Source organism: Ovis aries, chromosome 24, assembly GCF_016772045.2.
Source record: "Ovis aries strain OAR_USU_Benz2616 breed Rambouillet chromosome 24, ARS-UI_Ramb_v3.0, whole genome shotgun sequence".
Taxonomy (NCBI): domain Eukaryota; kingdom Metazoa; phylum Chordata; class Mammalia; order Artiodactyla; family Bovidae; genus Ovis; species Ovis aries.
The window spans coordinates 22,968,933-22,983,219 of record NC_056077.1 but is presented as its reverse complement, the minus strand read 5'-3'; the positions used below and the strand labels follow the sequence as shown (position 1 = coordinate 22,983,219).

General features: G+C 38.1%; 1 protein-coding gene across 11 annotated transcripts in view; it reads right to left on the bottom strand.

Annotated features, from left to right (window-relative positions):
* Window positions 1-14,287, bottom strand: part of TNRC6A (trinucleotide repeat containing adaptor 6A) — a 224,545-nt gene that overhangs the window by 36,310 nt on the left and 173,948 nt on the right. For 6 of the 11 annotated variants that reach the window (XM_027961153.3, XM_027961152.3, XM_060406206.1 and 3 more), the window contains one exon: window positions 7,585-7,983. The exons of the other annotated variants lie outside the window; for them this stretch is intronic. In XM_027961153.3, the coding sequence (XP_027816954.1) occupies window positions 7,585-7,983 (399 nt within the window). The remainder of the gene's footprint in view (window positions 1-7,584; window positions 7,984-14,287) is intronic. 11 annotated transcript variants of the gene reach the window in all.

Here is a 14,287-nt window from a genome sequence, read left to right as displayed (position 1 = left end):
TTTGAACTGTATCTGATTCAGATACAAATGAGGGCCATTAGTTTTTCACTAATTAATGTGTATCAATGATTATCATTTTCAGTCCTATCTGCAAAGTTATTCATTCTACCATACCTCTCTCATAAAGAGCAAAGTTAGAAACCATACACCAACGTGCTTACTTTAAATCTCTACTTAGATATCTCAAAAAGGTTGTTAACTCCTAGATTATACCTCCACAGGCACCTCCTCTCCAAGGAAAAAGCAAGCCTGCTTCTTTTCCAGTTTTCTTCATCTTGGTAAGTTTTCTAAAACCTAAGATTCACCCTTGATTCTTTCCTGTGAATAGCAAATCCAGAACATCAGCAAGTCCCAAACCTTCCACTTTTCTCCAAATCTAAAACAGTCAAGCCATGGTCTGTAGCAAAAGTACTTCTGATCTATTATTTGCGTGCGTGTGTCTTGCCACTTCCCAGCAGGAATAAGAAAACAAGACTGAGAAAGACAGACAAAACTACCCAAATTGAAAACAAAGGAGTGGACCTGGGATTTAACAGTGAAACATAATCAGCATTCCCCTAACAACAGGGAAAAGACAGGAATCTGTTATCAGCACAACTACTCAACTTTGTGCTAGAAGCACAAACTGATGAAATATGACCCCCCAAACGAGGTCAAGATAGTAGAAAAGGAACAAAAAGGGTTAACATGTAAAAAGCCAGTTTTCCTATGCACCAAAAATAACCAACAAGAAAATGGGATGGAAAAGGATCCAAATTATAGGAACCACAAAAAGTATTAAGGAACCTTTGAAATAAAGTTAACAAAAATATTCGATTAAATTTTATTGTAGGTCATAGCAGATAACCTGATTAAATATAAACTTGCTCCTCAACAGGAAGATATAACAACATTCCTTCTGAGTTTAATTATAAAAATTTACTAACAAGAGTCAGTAATTTGATTAAAGAGATATAAAAATTCACATAAGACATATAAATAAAATCCATAATCCACTTTTATCATGCACTAGTTAAACAGCACCGTCCTATCAGAGTATGTAAGAACAGAAAAATTAATCCAGAAATGGACCCACGTATATTATCTAAGGTTATATGCCAAATGTTAGTATTTTAAATCACCCAAAGAAAAGGAATATTCAATACTTTTAAAGATTTCCTAAATGAGATGATCTATCAAAAGTAAATCCAAATGATTCAAGTGTTAAAGATGAAACCATGAATTTGTGATGAGAATTTCGTATACATAAAAGCAAAGAAACCATTAAAAAAAAAAAAAAACTTGGCTATTTACAAGAAAGGTAAGGTTTTTTTTCTTTTTTTTTTAATGTCTGAATACATCAAAAGCAAAATGCCCCAGAAAACAGCAGAATACACTTTGCAAACCAATCTTTAATGGTAGTGAAACTTTCTCACAATCTGGCTGGCCATGACCTAGTTTTGGAGGAGATTATGGTCCATACCTGCCTTTTGCTGTGTATGCCCATGTATTTTAGGAAAATAAGAGATGCCATCAGTAATTATTAGCTAAAACTCTATTTTTAATCTGGAACATACTTGATACTTTCCCAAAAACATAAATTAAGAGGCTACCTCAAAAAACTGCATTTACCAACGATAGGTCACAAAGACCACTTTTTGTTATGAAAAACACTTCAGCTTAGACAGAAAAATCTGTGTGTGTGGGGCAGGGGAGGGCGGGGCGGGGCAGGGGGAGTGGGGTGAGAAGTGCAGGACTCCTCAGCGATCATAACTAAAACATTTCACAGTTGGAGACTACCTCAGAATTGAAAGAAGTCAAATAATGCACTTCCCTTAACACACAAGGAAGCCAGAATCCACCATTACAAATGATCTGGAAGATAAACATACAGCAACATTAGTAAGTAGAAGATGGCAGTCACGCTTTCCCAGGAAACTGAGGAACAGGGAGACTGTAAAGCCCTGCGCTGGTGGGAGGAAAGTGGACAGTTCAGTTCCACAGTGTAACGCAAAACACAAAATTTAAACCAAGATTTGGAAGGCTGCATTTAACTGAGAAAAAAACATGTGAAATCTAAAATCAGCACCCCACTCTCAAACAAAATTACGATAGGAAGACTGAGGGCAGCTCTGGTACTATACCCCGAAAAGAGTATTAAAAAATAAAAGGACATGCAGAACCTAGAAAAATGGTATAGACGCTTACTTGCAAAACAGAAATAGAGACACAGATGGAGGGAACAAACGTATGGACACAATGGGGGGGGGGGTGTCTGGGATTGGCATATGTATATTACTATGTATAAAATAGACACCCAATGAGAACTGACTGTTTAGTGCAGGGAACTCTACTCAGTGCTCTGTGGTGACCTAAACGGGAAGGAAATCCAAGGAAGAGGGCATATGTATACTCGTGGCTGACTCACTCTGCTGTACAGCAGAAACGAACACAACATTGCAAACCAACTATATTCCAATTTTTTTAAAAGTGGGTGGGCTGGGAGGGAATTCCAGGCAGTCCAGTGGTTAGGACTCTGCATTCTCATTACCAAGGGTCCGAGTTCAATCCCTGGATGGGGAACTGAGATCCCATAAGCCAGGAGGCATGGCCAAAAGGAAAAAAAAATAAAAGAAGAATATAGCAGTGTATTACACAGCACCTATTCACAAAGAAGATACATGGGGTAGAGCAAAGACTGGTGAGAATTCAGGGGACTGCATAATTCAGTCATGAAGAATTTAGATCCAGGAAAATTCATACATTTTTCTAAGTTAAATATGTATCATGTAACAAACAAAATAGCCAAATATATGCTTTCTGCCTTAAAGACTTCCAATCTCACCAGAAAGCAAGGCCTTACAGCATTTCCAGGAAGTACGAGATGTTATCATTTGGAATACGAGAGAACTTCAGGGGCACAATTTCAAATAGCACTTGAGCAAGAAAGTGAAAAATGTTTTCCTTAGTTATTCTAATCTCTAGTTCAGGGGCTGGCAAAGGTTTTCTGTGAAGGTCCAATTAACAAATATTTTAGGTTCTGCCAGCCAAACAGTCTCTGTGGTGACTACTCTACCACAGTAGCTGGAAAGCAGCCACAGATAACATGTTAACGAATAGGTGTAGCAGCCATCCAGAGAAACAGGCTGAGAGCCTAGGTTAAAGATGGTTATAGACAGAAGCAGTACCACAACCAGAAGCAATACATGGATTCTGACTGGCTTCTGGTCTGAGAGATGGAGTCTGACAGAGCTACAGAAGAGCTGCTGCGTGTCTGAACTGAGTCAATGGCGGCAGCAGCGCAGAGGAGGGAGCAGAGCCAAGAGCTGTTCTGGACTTAAAGCCAGCTGGGCATGGCAAACCAGCAGCCTGTGAGACGCGAAGAAGAGGGAGTGTGAAGCATGAGCTTAAGATTTCTAGACGGGTGAGCGGATGAATGGGGGTGCCAACCTTTCAAGCAATGGGATCCAGAATGAGAAACCAGTATGCGGCAAGATAACTGAGTTCAATTTCGGACATGTTGAGTTTGAAGGGCCCAACAGTGGCTGAGGACATCCAGAAGACATGAAACCTAAAACTGGGGAGAGAGATGAAACAAAGCCATAGGAGGGAAAAAGGCTGAAAACTGGTCAAAGGAAAATCAGAGAATGAAAGGGCTTTAAAAAGGAGAACATGGTCAATGATCAAAAAAAATTGTAGATATCTATTAAGATAAAAATGGGTAAGTCTGTTTTTTTGGAAGTTTTTTGGTAAGTCTGCTTTTTAAACCACAATTAAAAATAAAAAAGTCTGGATTTGGCATTCAGATCAGTGACCTTAGCAAGAACTATTTTAATCAAGTGAGCAGAAGCCAGATGACACAGGACTGAAGCAATGTATTAGAGAGTCTAAGTATAGATTATTTTTTTAAGAACTCTAAAAGAAAGTAAAGAGAAAGTCTACAATAATCCCAAGAGAATGGGAGATTAAAGCAATTTCTTTTAAAGATTATAAAGACTTAAAATATGTTTACAGACCATGGGACACGCTTAGAGCAAGAAGTCACAGGACAGCAAGGATGTACATTTACTGCACTAAAAAGACAGTTGAGCACAGGTCGGTGGACAGTATTCTAACCTTGAAACATTTCTGGTAACAGTTTTTTCATTAGAACAGCCCTAATTTTTAGTAATTTATACTTCACACTTAAGTTTCTTTAAAAAAAAGAAAGAAACACAGGAAAATCTATAGCATTAATACAAAAACATTCACACACCGCTCACCTTAGGAAATATACTACTAACAGAAAACTCCTGTGTACTTTCTCTTGATTATATCTCATTTCTCCCACAGTAGGTAACTGAGTAATAACCACACAAAATGCTGTATTTGAATTCATTCATATGCAAGGCATAATGCTATTTTGCAAGCTTCTTATTTTATATAAATGGTGTGTATGTGTGCTAAGCTGCATCTCACTATAAACCAAAACACATTCTTGGTACCATCTGCAAAATTCTGAATACAAACTACGTATCACAGGATACTGCTGAAAATCTCCCTCTTTTGCTTAAGGGTGATAGTGGTGTCCTCGCTGTATAGAAGACTATTCTTTAAAAAATTACCTGGAGGAGTAATAAAGGTGAGGCGCAGTGAACGGTGAGGCACATGGGTGCGTGTGCATGTATATGGTCTACCAACAGCAGCTGGATTTGAGGCGAGGGCATATGGGTGTTTGCCCATCAACTTAAGTTTTCTGAATGTGCCATGTCAGCTGACGGTAAAATGTGACCTGGAACGCTCTGGCTCACAAGAACAACACTGCCGCCAGCCCTGGTAAAGCACATTAGTCCCCCCAGACTCAAGGGTTATTTGGGGAGTAGGAGGGTCTTACACCTTAAGGCTTTAAGAAATCAACTGCGAGAGAGTGGCTACTGCAACCATCACTATGCGCGTGCGGCACAGCCACAAGCTGGCAACTCCACCTGCAGAGCTGTGCGGTTCAAAGAAACTTAAATGCATACATTTACCACAGTTCCCATGACTTCTTTTCATCCTTCACTCTACTTACCTGCTAGCCTATGAAGGATTTAGTTGTGTGACCTCTAATTTAGACTAGGCACTAGCCCTCCTCTTCAGTGCAGTGAATAAGTGAGAAATGCATTCTGTGAAGCCAAGGCAAGTAAAACCAGCACTCCTCATCTTTACTATGAAAACTTAAGTAAATTTCTGTGTGCTACTGTATGTATCAATTTAAATGTCAAATCTACTCCATCACCTCTCTCTGGTCAGAAAACTAAAAAAGTCAAATACAGACAGACAAAGGCAGTCAAGGATGTGTTCCCACATTTCTGAACTACATATAGTTTCACAACACGCCGATTATCAGATTTCTGGGCTATCGTTCATGTTATTTATACTGTCTAGTACACTGCTCTTCATTGATCACTAGGCTATTTTCTAATCTGTAAAATGAAAATTTAACATGTTAAAACAGTGTGTGGGTCATAAGCACCCCATAAGGGTTAGTCAGTCACTATATTATTACTGTCACTATTATTTATTATTAGCCCTTCAGGAGCCAGGACTGATCTAAGAAGTCCTCTCTAATAAACAGATACCCAAGGCTCCATTATGTTTCTATTATCATTCCTAGTAGCACCTACAAAAATATTTTAACATAAACATGAAACTACGCTGGTAAAAGGGGACTCACAAATGTTTAAAAAGAGACAAAAGCACAAGTCTGGTTCTCTTGAAGAATGCTTTGCTTGCATCTTCTGCATTCTCTGTTTTGGGATTTAATCCTAAATTTTAGTCAGACTGCTGTACCCATCTTGTTCCCATCTTAGCCTCCACATTAACACTGTCCACCTTTGTGAACCTGTTTTAGAAACAGGCGGGATATCTTTCCTCCTCAGCCCTTTGTTTTTTGAAGGCTTCTTCCTATGTCCACATCTTAGGCTTCTTTTCACCTGAATGTATACGCGTGACACTTTTGGGTTTCCTGACCCATACTGATCTTTGAGAAAATTCTTGTACTCCCATTGTTTCCATTTCAAAAACAGCTTCGCTCTTTCATGTCCCCAATTGAAAAAGCATATTCAACATGTATTTCCTAAAGTTACTATCCCACTTTCCTGTTTGTTAAATATGCCACCATTGCTTAGCTTGCAGTAGGTACTCAAGAATTTGCTGCATATATAACCTCTCTGAAGTCTTAACTACAATGATGTTGATGACGCAATACAACTGCTTCCAAGCTGACTTCCTAGAGGAACTTCAAACTGAATTATTAATTGCTTGGCATTAGATGTAACATGTCTCAACCAGACTCTTCCTCCTGAAAAGCACAGGTCCTTCTAGAAAAGTCTCAGGGAAAATAATTCATTCAGTGCACAAATATCTGACCCTAAACTAGCTGCTTTGACATGTCGCATAGCATAATTGTCAAGGCAACCTTATGGACTGGGCATTACACTTCACAGATTAGCAAAGACGGTCTGATAAGTCATTTGGCCAAGCTTACTCAGTGATAAGTGTGTAGGGGTAAGTATTAACTCAGGCTGATGATTTAAGTTTGCACCCTTTCCAATAACTTGCTTCTCTAATTACCTATGCCAGAAAATCACATGTGTGCCCTCTGCTTCCTCACCTATCATAACCAGTAGGCTGCCAAAGCATGGCATGGTTGCTACGTGCACAGCTTCGGAGTCAGACAGATCTCAGTGTGAGTGCAGGCTCTGCTACTTATTAGCTGTGAAATACTGGATGATAAAGTACAGAGCAGTTCCTGGTATGGAAGAGAGCACAGAGGCAGAAAGTGAGTAACTCTGCCTGGGACAGTTAGGAAAGGCTTCTCAGATGAGACTTGGACACACGGAGCAATTTAGTGACCTGCCAAGGTCACACGCTGGTATACTGTGGAGCCAGGACTTAAAAAAACCAGGTCCATTTGGCTCCAGAGACTCGGGCTGGTTACTGGTCTGCTACTGCTTTCATGTGTGGGAATCTTGACTATCCTCAATTCTCTACATGGCTTGGGATAAAAGCATCAAAATAGTTCAATAAATGAATGGACAAACCAATCGTCAGAATACAGGGAAATAATCTGGACTCTGAGAAAACTAATCACATGCTAAACTTATTTTCTGCCTCACAATCATTAATGAGCTAAGAAAAGCCACTCTGGGATAATAACCAAATGCACGTGCTCTGAACAGAACTTTCATGGGTGGTGGTCTTTTTTTACGGCACGTGGTAACCGATCTCAAGCCATTTTTGTCTTGGTGCCTCAGTTTCCTCTACTGAAAAGCAGAGATAAGAACAGCTGATACCTCACAGGGTTGTTGAGGATTAAATGCAGTTAATATACACAACTGGTTAGCATATAACTTCAGCTCTATAAGCTGTTTACTAAAATGAGTTAAGATCTGAAGGGAGAGTGACAGTTAACTTACAGGAAACATTTTAAGATTCCCCATTCACAAGTTCCTGCATAGAATTCTTACTTTACAACCCAGATACTGATGAATACAAATACATCACCAAATAGGCATGAATTTATAAACCTGCTACACTGCTAACGATGATAGTTGGAGTCTCGTAAGAAATGCCTTCTCTCACCTGACTGGTTTTTGCTGATCTGCACCTCTCCGTTATTTTGTGGCTGTTGATTTGTTAAAGCACTGCTTTCTGACTGGCTGCTTAACACTTTAACAGCAGATCCCAGGTTTGCTGCTATGACGGGAAAATGCTGACCCCTCTTTAGAAGCTGCTTATGTTCCTGGTGGCGAAATCGAGGTGGTACTTCCCGGGGATACCGAGGCAAGGCCTGTGGTGGCGGCTGCGGCTGCTGTGGCTGCTGCGGTTGCTGCTGCTGCGGTTGCGGCTGCTGCTGCTGCTGCTGCTGATTGCTGGCTGTGGCTCGCTTGGCATTATTATTAGTGCTGGTTGCTGTGGAAGTGCCGTTATTAGAGTTGGCAGGCTGAGGCTGGCTTACACTGGGCTTTATCTGTTCTGGCACTAATCCCAACAAAAGAAAAGGGGTGGAAAAGATTAGCCAGTAAAGTGTACCTCCATTGCAAGCCATCCAAGCAAAAAGGCCCCAAGGAAAACAATCCTAAAGGAATAGACTCCTTATGTGTGCAGGGGTATCCTCATTCCCAGGCTCAGTTTTCTTGGGAAGGATCACTGCCAAGCATCAGATTTTTACTTCAGCTACCTACCTATCTGATACAGGAATGGACAGCTATCAGCATTCCCTGTCCTGGGTGACAGCTCAGCTCACCACCTCTTTCCCTCGTTCTCTCTGATTAGAGAACAAGCACTGATCGTACAACTCTGTAACTCACAGTGACTAAAAGAACAAAGTTGACAAAGTTTTGGTAATCCCTAAAGAATCTTCAAGTCCTGGGTGACTGTTCTGAATTTGCCTCATTCTTGATGCATTTGATCCCTAGTTTTCATCTTTGAAAGACAACACAAGGGTAAGGGCAGAAAATAATCCTGCTAGACAAGGTTAACATTGTTTTTTGTTATTAAAATGTAAAATCTGAATCAAACAAGAAAAATTCAGAAGAGGGACAAAATACAAAGATCATACAATGAGATCTGCGAGACTAACCTAAACTAGAGTAATAATTTGAATATGCTGGCTTAAGCAAATCGGAGAAACACAATCTGCCTATGGTACAAACAGTTGGAAACTACAGTGAATTTCTGGACTCCTAAAAGAGATTAAATAAGTTAACTGGTGGAAATACTCTAAACCAGGGAAACCATACCCAATCTCTAAAACTACAGAGAGGCAGCATGGTCTATGAACTTTTGGTGCCAGATAGACCCAGGTTTCAATCCCAGCGATGCCTTAAAAAGCCCGGACAAGCTGTATAAACCTGAGCCTGTGGTCTCCTCTGTGAAACAGGGTAACACCTATTCCTCACAGAGCTATCCTACGGTTGAGTATGTTAATAATGTTTACAGAGCACCAAACATAAGGCTAGGCAGCATACTCTGGTTTACTGTGCTTTGCTTGATCACACTTCGAAGATACTGCATGTTTGTATGGAAAGTGTGTGGCAACCCTGCATCGAGCAAGTCTATTGGCGGCATTTTTTTTCCCAACAGCATCTGCTCACTTTGTCAGTCTGTCTCACCTTTTGGTCATTCTCACGGTATTTCCAACCTTTTCATTGTATTTATTATGGTGAACTATGATCAGTGATCTTTGATGTTACTGCTGCAAAAAGCTTGGGACCCACAATGGCTCAGCTAATGATTAGCATTTTTAAAGCAATAAATCATTTTAAAATTAAGGTATGTACACTGTTTAAAGACATAATACTATTAAATATCTTAGACTACAGGACAGAGTAAGCATAGCTTTATATGCACTGGGAAACCAAAAAATTCGTGACTTGCTTTATGGCAATATTTACTTTATCACAGTGGCCTGGAACCAAATCTGCAGCAAAATGCTTATACATAGTGTCTACTTTTAAATGATTGGCACAATATCACTTTATTCTTTTGTAGCAATTTAATCAGCTTTGCAGATGCCACTGTCAAATAAACAGTGATTCATCTCCACGTGATTGGTGAGGACACTGAGAAAACTCTTCAAGAGTTAAGAGCACCAGGCCTGAGACTAAAACAGCCCTGCCACTCATGAGCTAGGTTATTTCTGCATCTTCTTCCTTGTCTATATGATACAGTGTTGGTCTAATACCCAGCATAATGTAAAGACTCAGTATAACAGAAGCCATTACTGCAGCCTCCAACAAGAAATAGTCATCAAATACCTACAATGTATATGATTCTGTGATAAAGTACTGGTTACCTAGATTGTTTCCAAGTCACTCAACTTCCTCTTACAAGCGCTCAGATCTACAGCCGCCTCTCATTCAATGGTCTAGCCTTATTATTGTCTTTTCTCTGAACAGCTGGAGGATTTAGTTTATATTACTGATACTAATATATGATCTTGACCTCTTGTTTTTTAAAAAATCTGACTTTGACTTTTCTAAAGTAATACAAAAAAATTGTAGTTCAGGAAGAATTCCTTAGATTACAAATATTCCAACTATTGCTTCAAAGTCCTTCTATTCTTGACGACTGGAAAGCCTCTTATTAACAATTTGGGCCCAGTGTATTATAGGTCTAATTACTTTATGTATGAAAATTTTGCCTCCTAGACAAGTTAATACTCTTAGAATGTAACAATAATGTATATTCCTTGGTCGTGAGGAAAATAAGGAAGTGCTACTGCTACTGCTGCTGCTAAGTCGCCTCAGTCGTGTCCAACTCCTAGCGACCCCATGGACTGCAGCCTACCAGGCTCCTCCATCCATGGGATTTCCCAGGCAAGAGTACTGGAGTGGGGTGCTGTTGCCTTCTCCAAACTAGAATATTCTAATATATATCTGAAACCAAAAGGATCAAATATATGTTAACTATGATATTATAAGGCAGATAAAAACTCTTAACTCCATTTTTACATGCCTAATATTGAGCTCAGTATGGTATCTGGCAATTGAATGTAACCTTAAAGTTTTATAGTTACCTACTGCTAAAAAGTAAGTTTGTCCACCACTTTATTCCTAAAGGGAAAAGACTGTGACAGCAATTTAATACCCAAACAAGATGTTTTATATGTCAGATAGCAATAGGAAAGTGTTCTTTAATACATTCAAGAAAGTAGGAAGATAACTTACATAAAGACACGTACAAGAACCCTAATGCTACTGTAGAAGCAAGTAGGAATTCAGAAGCAGTATTACACTGATCACCCAGCAACCCCACACTTACCTCAAAACTTCAAAGAACTCCTGTATTTTTCATCAATAAAGTGCCATAGAGAAAAAGAGGCTGAAATATTGATAGATACTAGTCTCTAGGGCCAGAAAACTTCAGTGATGCCAGCAAAAAACACTGAGACGTAACTACTGATTATAAAACTAAATAATCTGAAGTCAAGTCTCAGATGGAAACTTGGGATGTCGTAGTAAAGAATAAAGGAGCTAACAGTGCATGGGGGTGTGCCAGGGTACGGGTGGGGCTGTGGGGTAACAGAAATAAACATGAGCAATTTTGGCTACTGTCTACGTGTAAAGCTTAGATTAATTATGTCAGTAAATATCTGAACCACTAGAAGAGGGGAAAATGACAAGACCATTCAACAGACACAGAAAATGCAATAAAGAGAATTATTTTAAAATTGTGCTTAACATGAAATACAAAATGAAATGCCAAGCATAAGCTTCAGAATATCTGTAATCACAATAAAAATGTGAATGGTTAGATTAACTAGTTACTAAAGACCATAAAAAGGGTTAAGAAAAGAAAAAACAAACTTAAGGGATACACTTTGCAAAAAACACTCCTGAAACAAAACAATTCAGGAAAACTGGTGGGAAAAAGTACAGAGACAGATACACTAACAAGAGATGCTAACAAAATTTAGACGAAAGCACACGTTTAAAATTCAAAGAGAAAGCATTAAAAAGATTTTGCATAATGATAAAGAAACCAACTAAAAAGAAACAACCAGCTAAGAACCTTTATATACCAAATCTTAATATCAAAACACGCAAACCAAGTAGAGACAGAAAAGAAAAACTGAAAAAAAAAAAAAAAAGGCAAAACCTTTTTGACAATTACTCATGAAATAGTCAGGAAGTGCATACACAAACCATTCAGCACTGAAGAAAATATCAATGAATTACAAAAAGTAGGAGTAATACAGAGGATATTCCTGGACTACAATGTAATCACACTAGAAAAACTAGCAACTAAAATTGCCTTATTCAAATAAATCTTGAGTTGAAGAGGAAATAAATACCAGGACTTTAGAGCTATCAAAAAAAAAAAAATCATGAAAACAATACACACAATAAATTTTAAGACATGACTAAACCAGGGAATGGGAATGTGAAGAAACCAACTCAAGTTAAAAATCCAACAGAAAAGAAGAGGTAAGACATTGGTAAAGATAAAAACAGAAACCAGTGGCTTCAAACATGAATCGATAAGCAAATAAAGATTTAAATATATGAGACAAATATTTTTAAAAGACTATAAACAATATATGCTATAGTTTTATATTTTGATCTGAAATATTTTATACTGTTGATTCAATTTTTTTGAAATGCAAAACAGTGAACCAATAAATCCAAGGCATGATTCTAAGAGAGAAGTCAACAACCAGTTAACCTAACTTTTTAAAAATGTAAAAAATGAGATGATTTCTAAAATTAAGATATTTCTTTAGGCTCAACTTATAGATAATTAGAAAAACTGGAGGAGGTAATTATTTACCACAAGATTCCAGAAGAGGCAGAAAAGATAGTCTAATTAACACAAAAGAAATGAAGAAATTATTAAATCATCCATGAGGATCAGCTAGTTTGATCAAAACTACCATGCATACTTCACTTTTAAAAAGCTAGCACACTGTTACAGAACATATCTCTAAATCAAATGCTATTCAAATTGTTGTAGGGCACAGCATAAGACCGAATACCAACATTAACACTATTACTAATACATCAGACAAAATTTTAGTAATCCCAAACAATGGGGGAAATAGAAGAAGAAATATAAATAGTACTGGGGGAAAAACACATAACTTCATATATAGAGAGTCTGTAAAGACAAGATACTATGTGTAATATATACCAATAAAACAGAAAACCCAGCTAATGGCTTGGCAAACCTTTTCTGTAGAGGGCCAGACAGTAAACATTTTAGGCTTTCCAGGCCATACAGTCTCTGTTACAACTACTCAACTCGCTGCTGTAGCACAAAAAACAGCTACAGACAGCACGTAAATGAATGGATATGATTGTGTGCCAACAAAACTTCACATAAAGAAGCAGGCAGTGGGCCAGATTTGGCCTGCAGGATATAGTTTTCCAGTCTCTGCTCTACAAAATATAGTTTCCCAAAATGAGCTCACAGAGGAGTAGAAGATCCTATGGTATAGTAACGGTAGAGGACATTAAAAGGTCCTGCAAGATCTACCTCTCTAAAAAGCACTTGGTCCAGATGACTTCACAGGGAGTGTGTGTGTGTAAATAAAGTCCTCAAGAAACATGTATCTATCCTGCATAAACTGTTACAGAACAAAGAAGTACAGGTTCAAAAGACTGGCTGGGTTGGCTCTGAAACTTGGTAGCTACATGACCATGGGCAAGGTATCTATTCCCTCTGTATCTTTCTTCATCTGTAAAATAAAGTTAAATATTAATACCAATACCTATAGGGTTTTGTGAGGCTTTAACACAATAATGGATGTAAAGAATTATTAATAAAAACTGTATGCGGCACATGATTAGTATTCAACAAATATTAGTGATTACTATTACCATTTAGGTTAAAAAGGTAGATGAACCCCAAGTCTCTGGCTTGAAATTTGAGTAGAGAGTGGTACCATTCACAAAGATATGAAATAGAGAAAAAATTAAATCTGGGAAGTATGTGTGAGAGAACGCATTCAATCAGTTTTTGTTGTTGTTGTTAGGTTTATTACTATAGGACAGCCATTCTTAAACTTTTTGGTTCAAGACCCCTTTACAATTTTAAAAATATGGAACACCAAAAATCTTTCATTTATGTGGGTTACACCTACAGATATATACCATGCTAGAAAATTAAAGAAACTTTTAAAATATTTATTAAATCATTAGGAAAATCCTTTATATATTAAAAGTTCTTTTTTCAAAAAAAAAAAAACTATTTCCCAAAAAAAGAAGAAGAAAAAAGCATGCATTGTTTTATATTTTTGCAAATCCCTTTAACATCTGGCTTAACAGAAGGCAGGTGGATTCTCACAACCACTTCTGCATCCAATTGGTTCTGATTTGCACACTGTGTGCCCTCTAGAAAACTTCACTATACACTCATGAGAGATAAGTGAACTAGACAAATAAATTCTTGCTATTATAATGGAAACAGTTTTAATCTTGTGGGTCTCAAGAGAACTTCAGGGAGCCTCTCATGTGGCCTCAGGTAAACTATGAAAACCACTGCTATAGGAATGCTGAGTGATTGGGAGCAAGATGGTTCTAGAATTCAGTAAAAGTTTGAACTTTCTAAAAATATGGGTTTAGCATTCAACATACAGGTAGAAAAGGAAGCTATGAAGCTGTAAAATAAGAAATGGCAAGACTTAGAAAGAATAGGTTAGACTCATCAATTCAATCATGCAAAAACCCAACTAGTCTCCTTAAGTGTTGATCCCACCCTACCCTCTTTTCCCAAACCTCTGCCCTATATTATCCATATTTTTAAAGTGCTCTCAGAATTAATGCAAAGTCTTTAACACAGC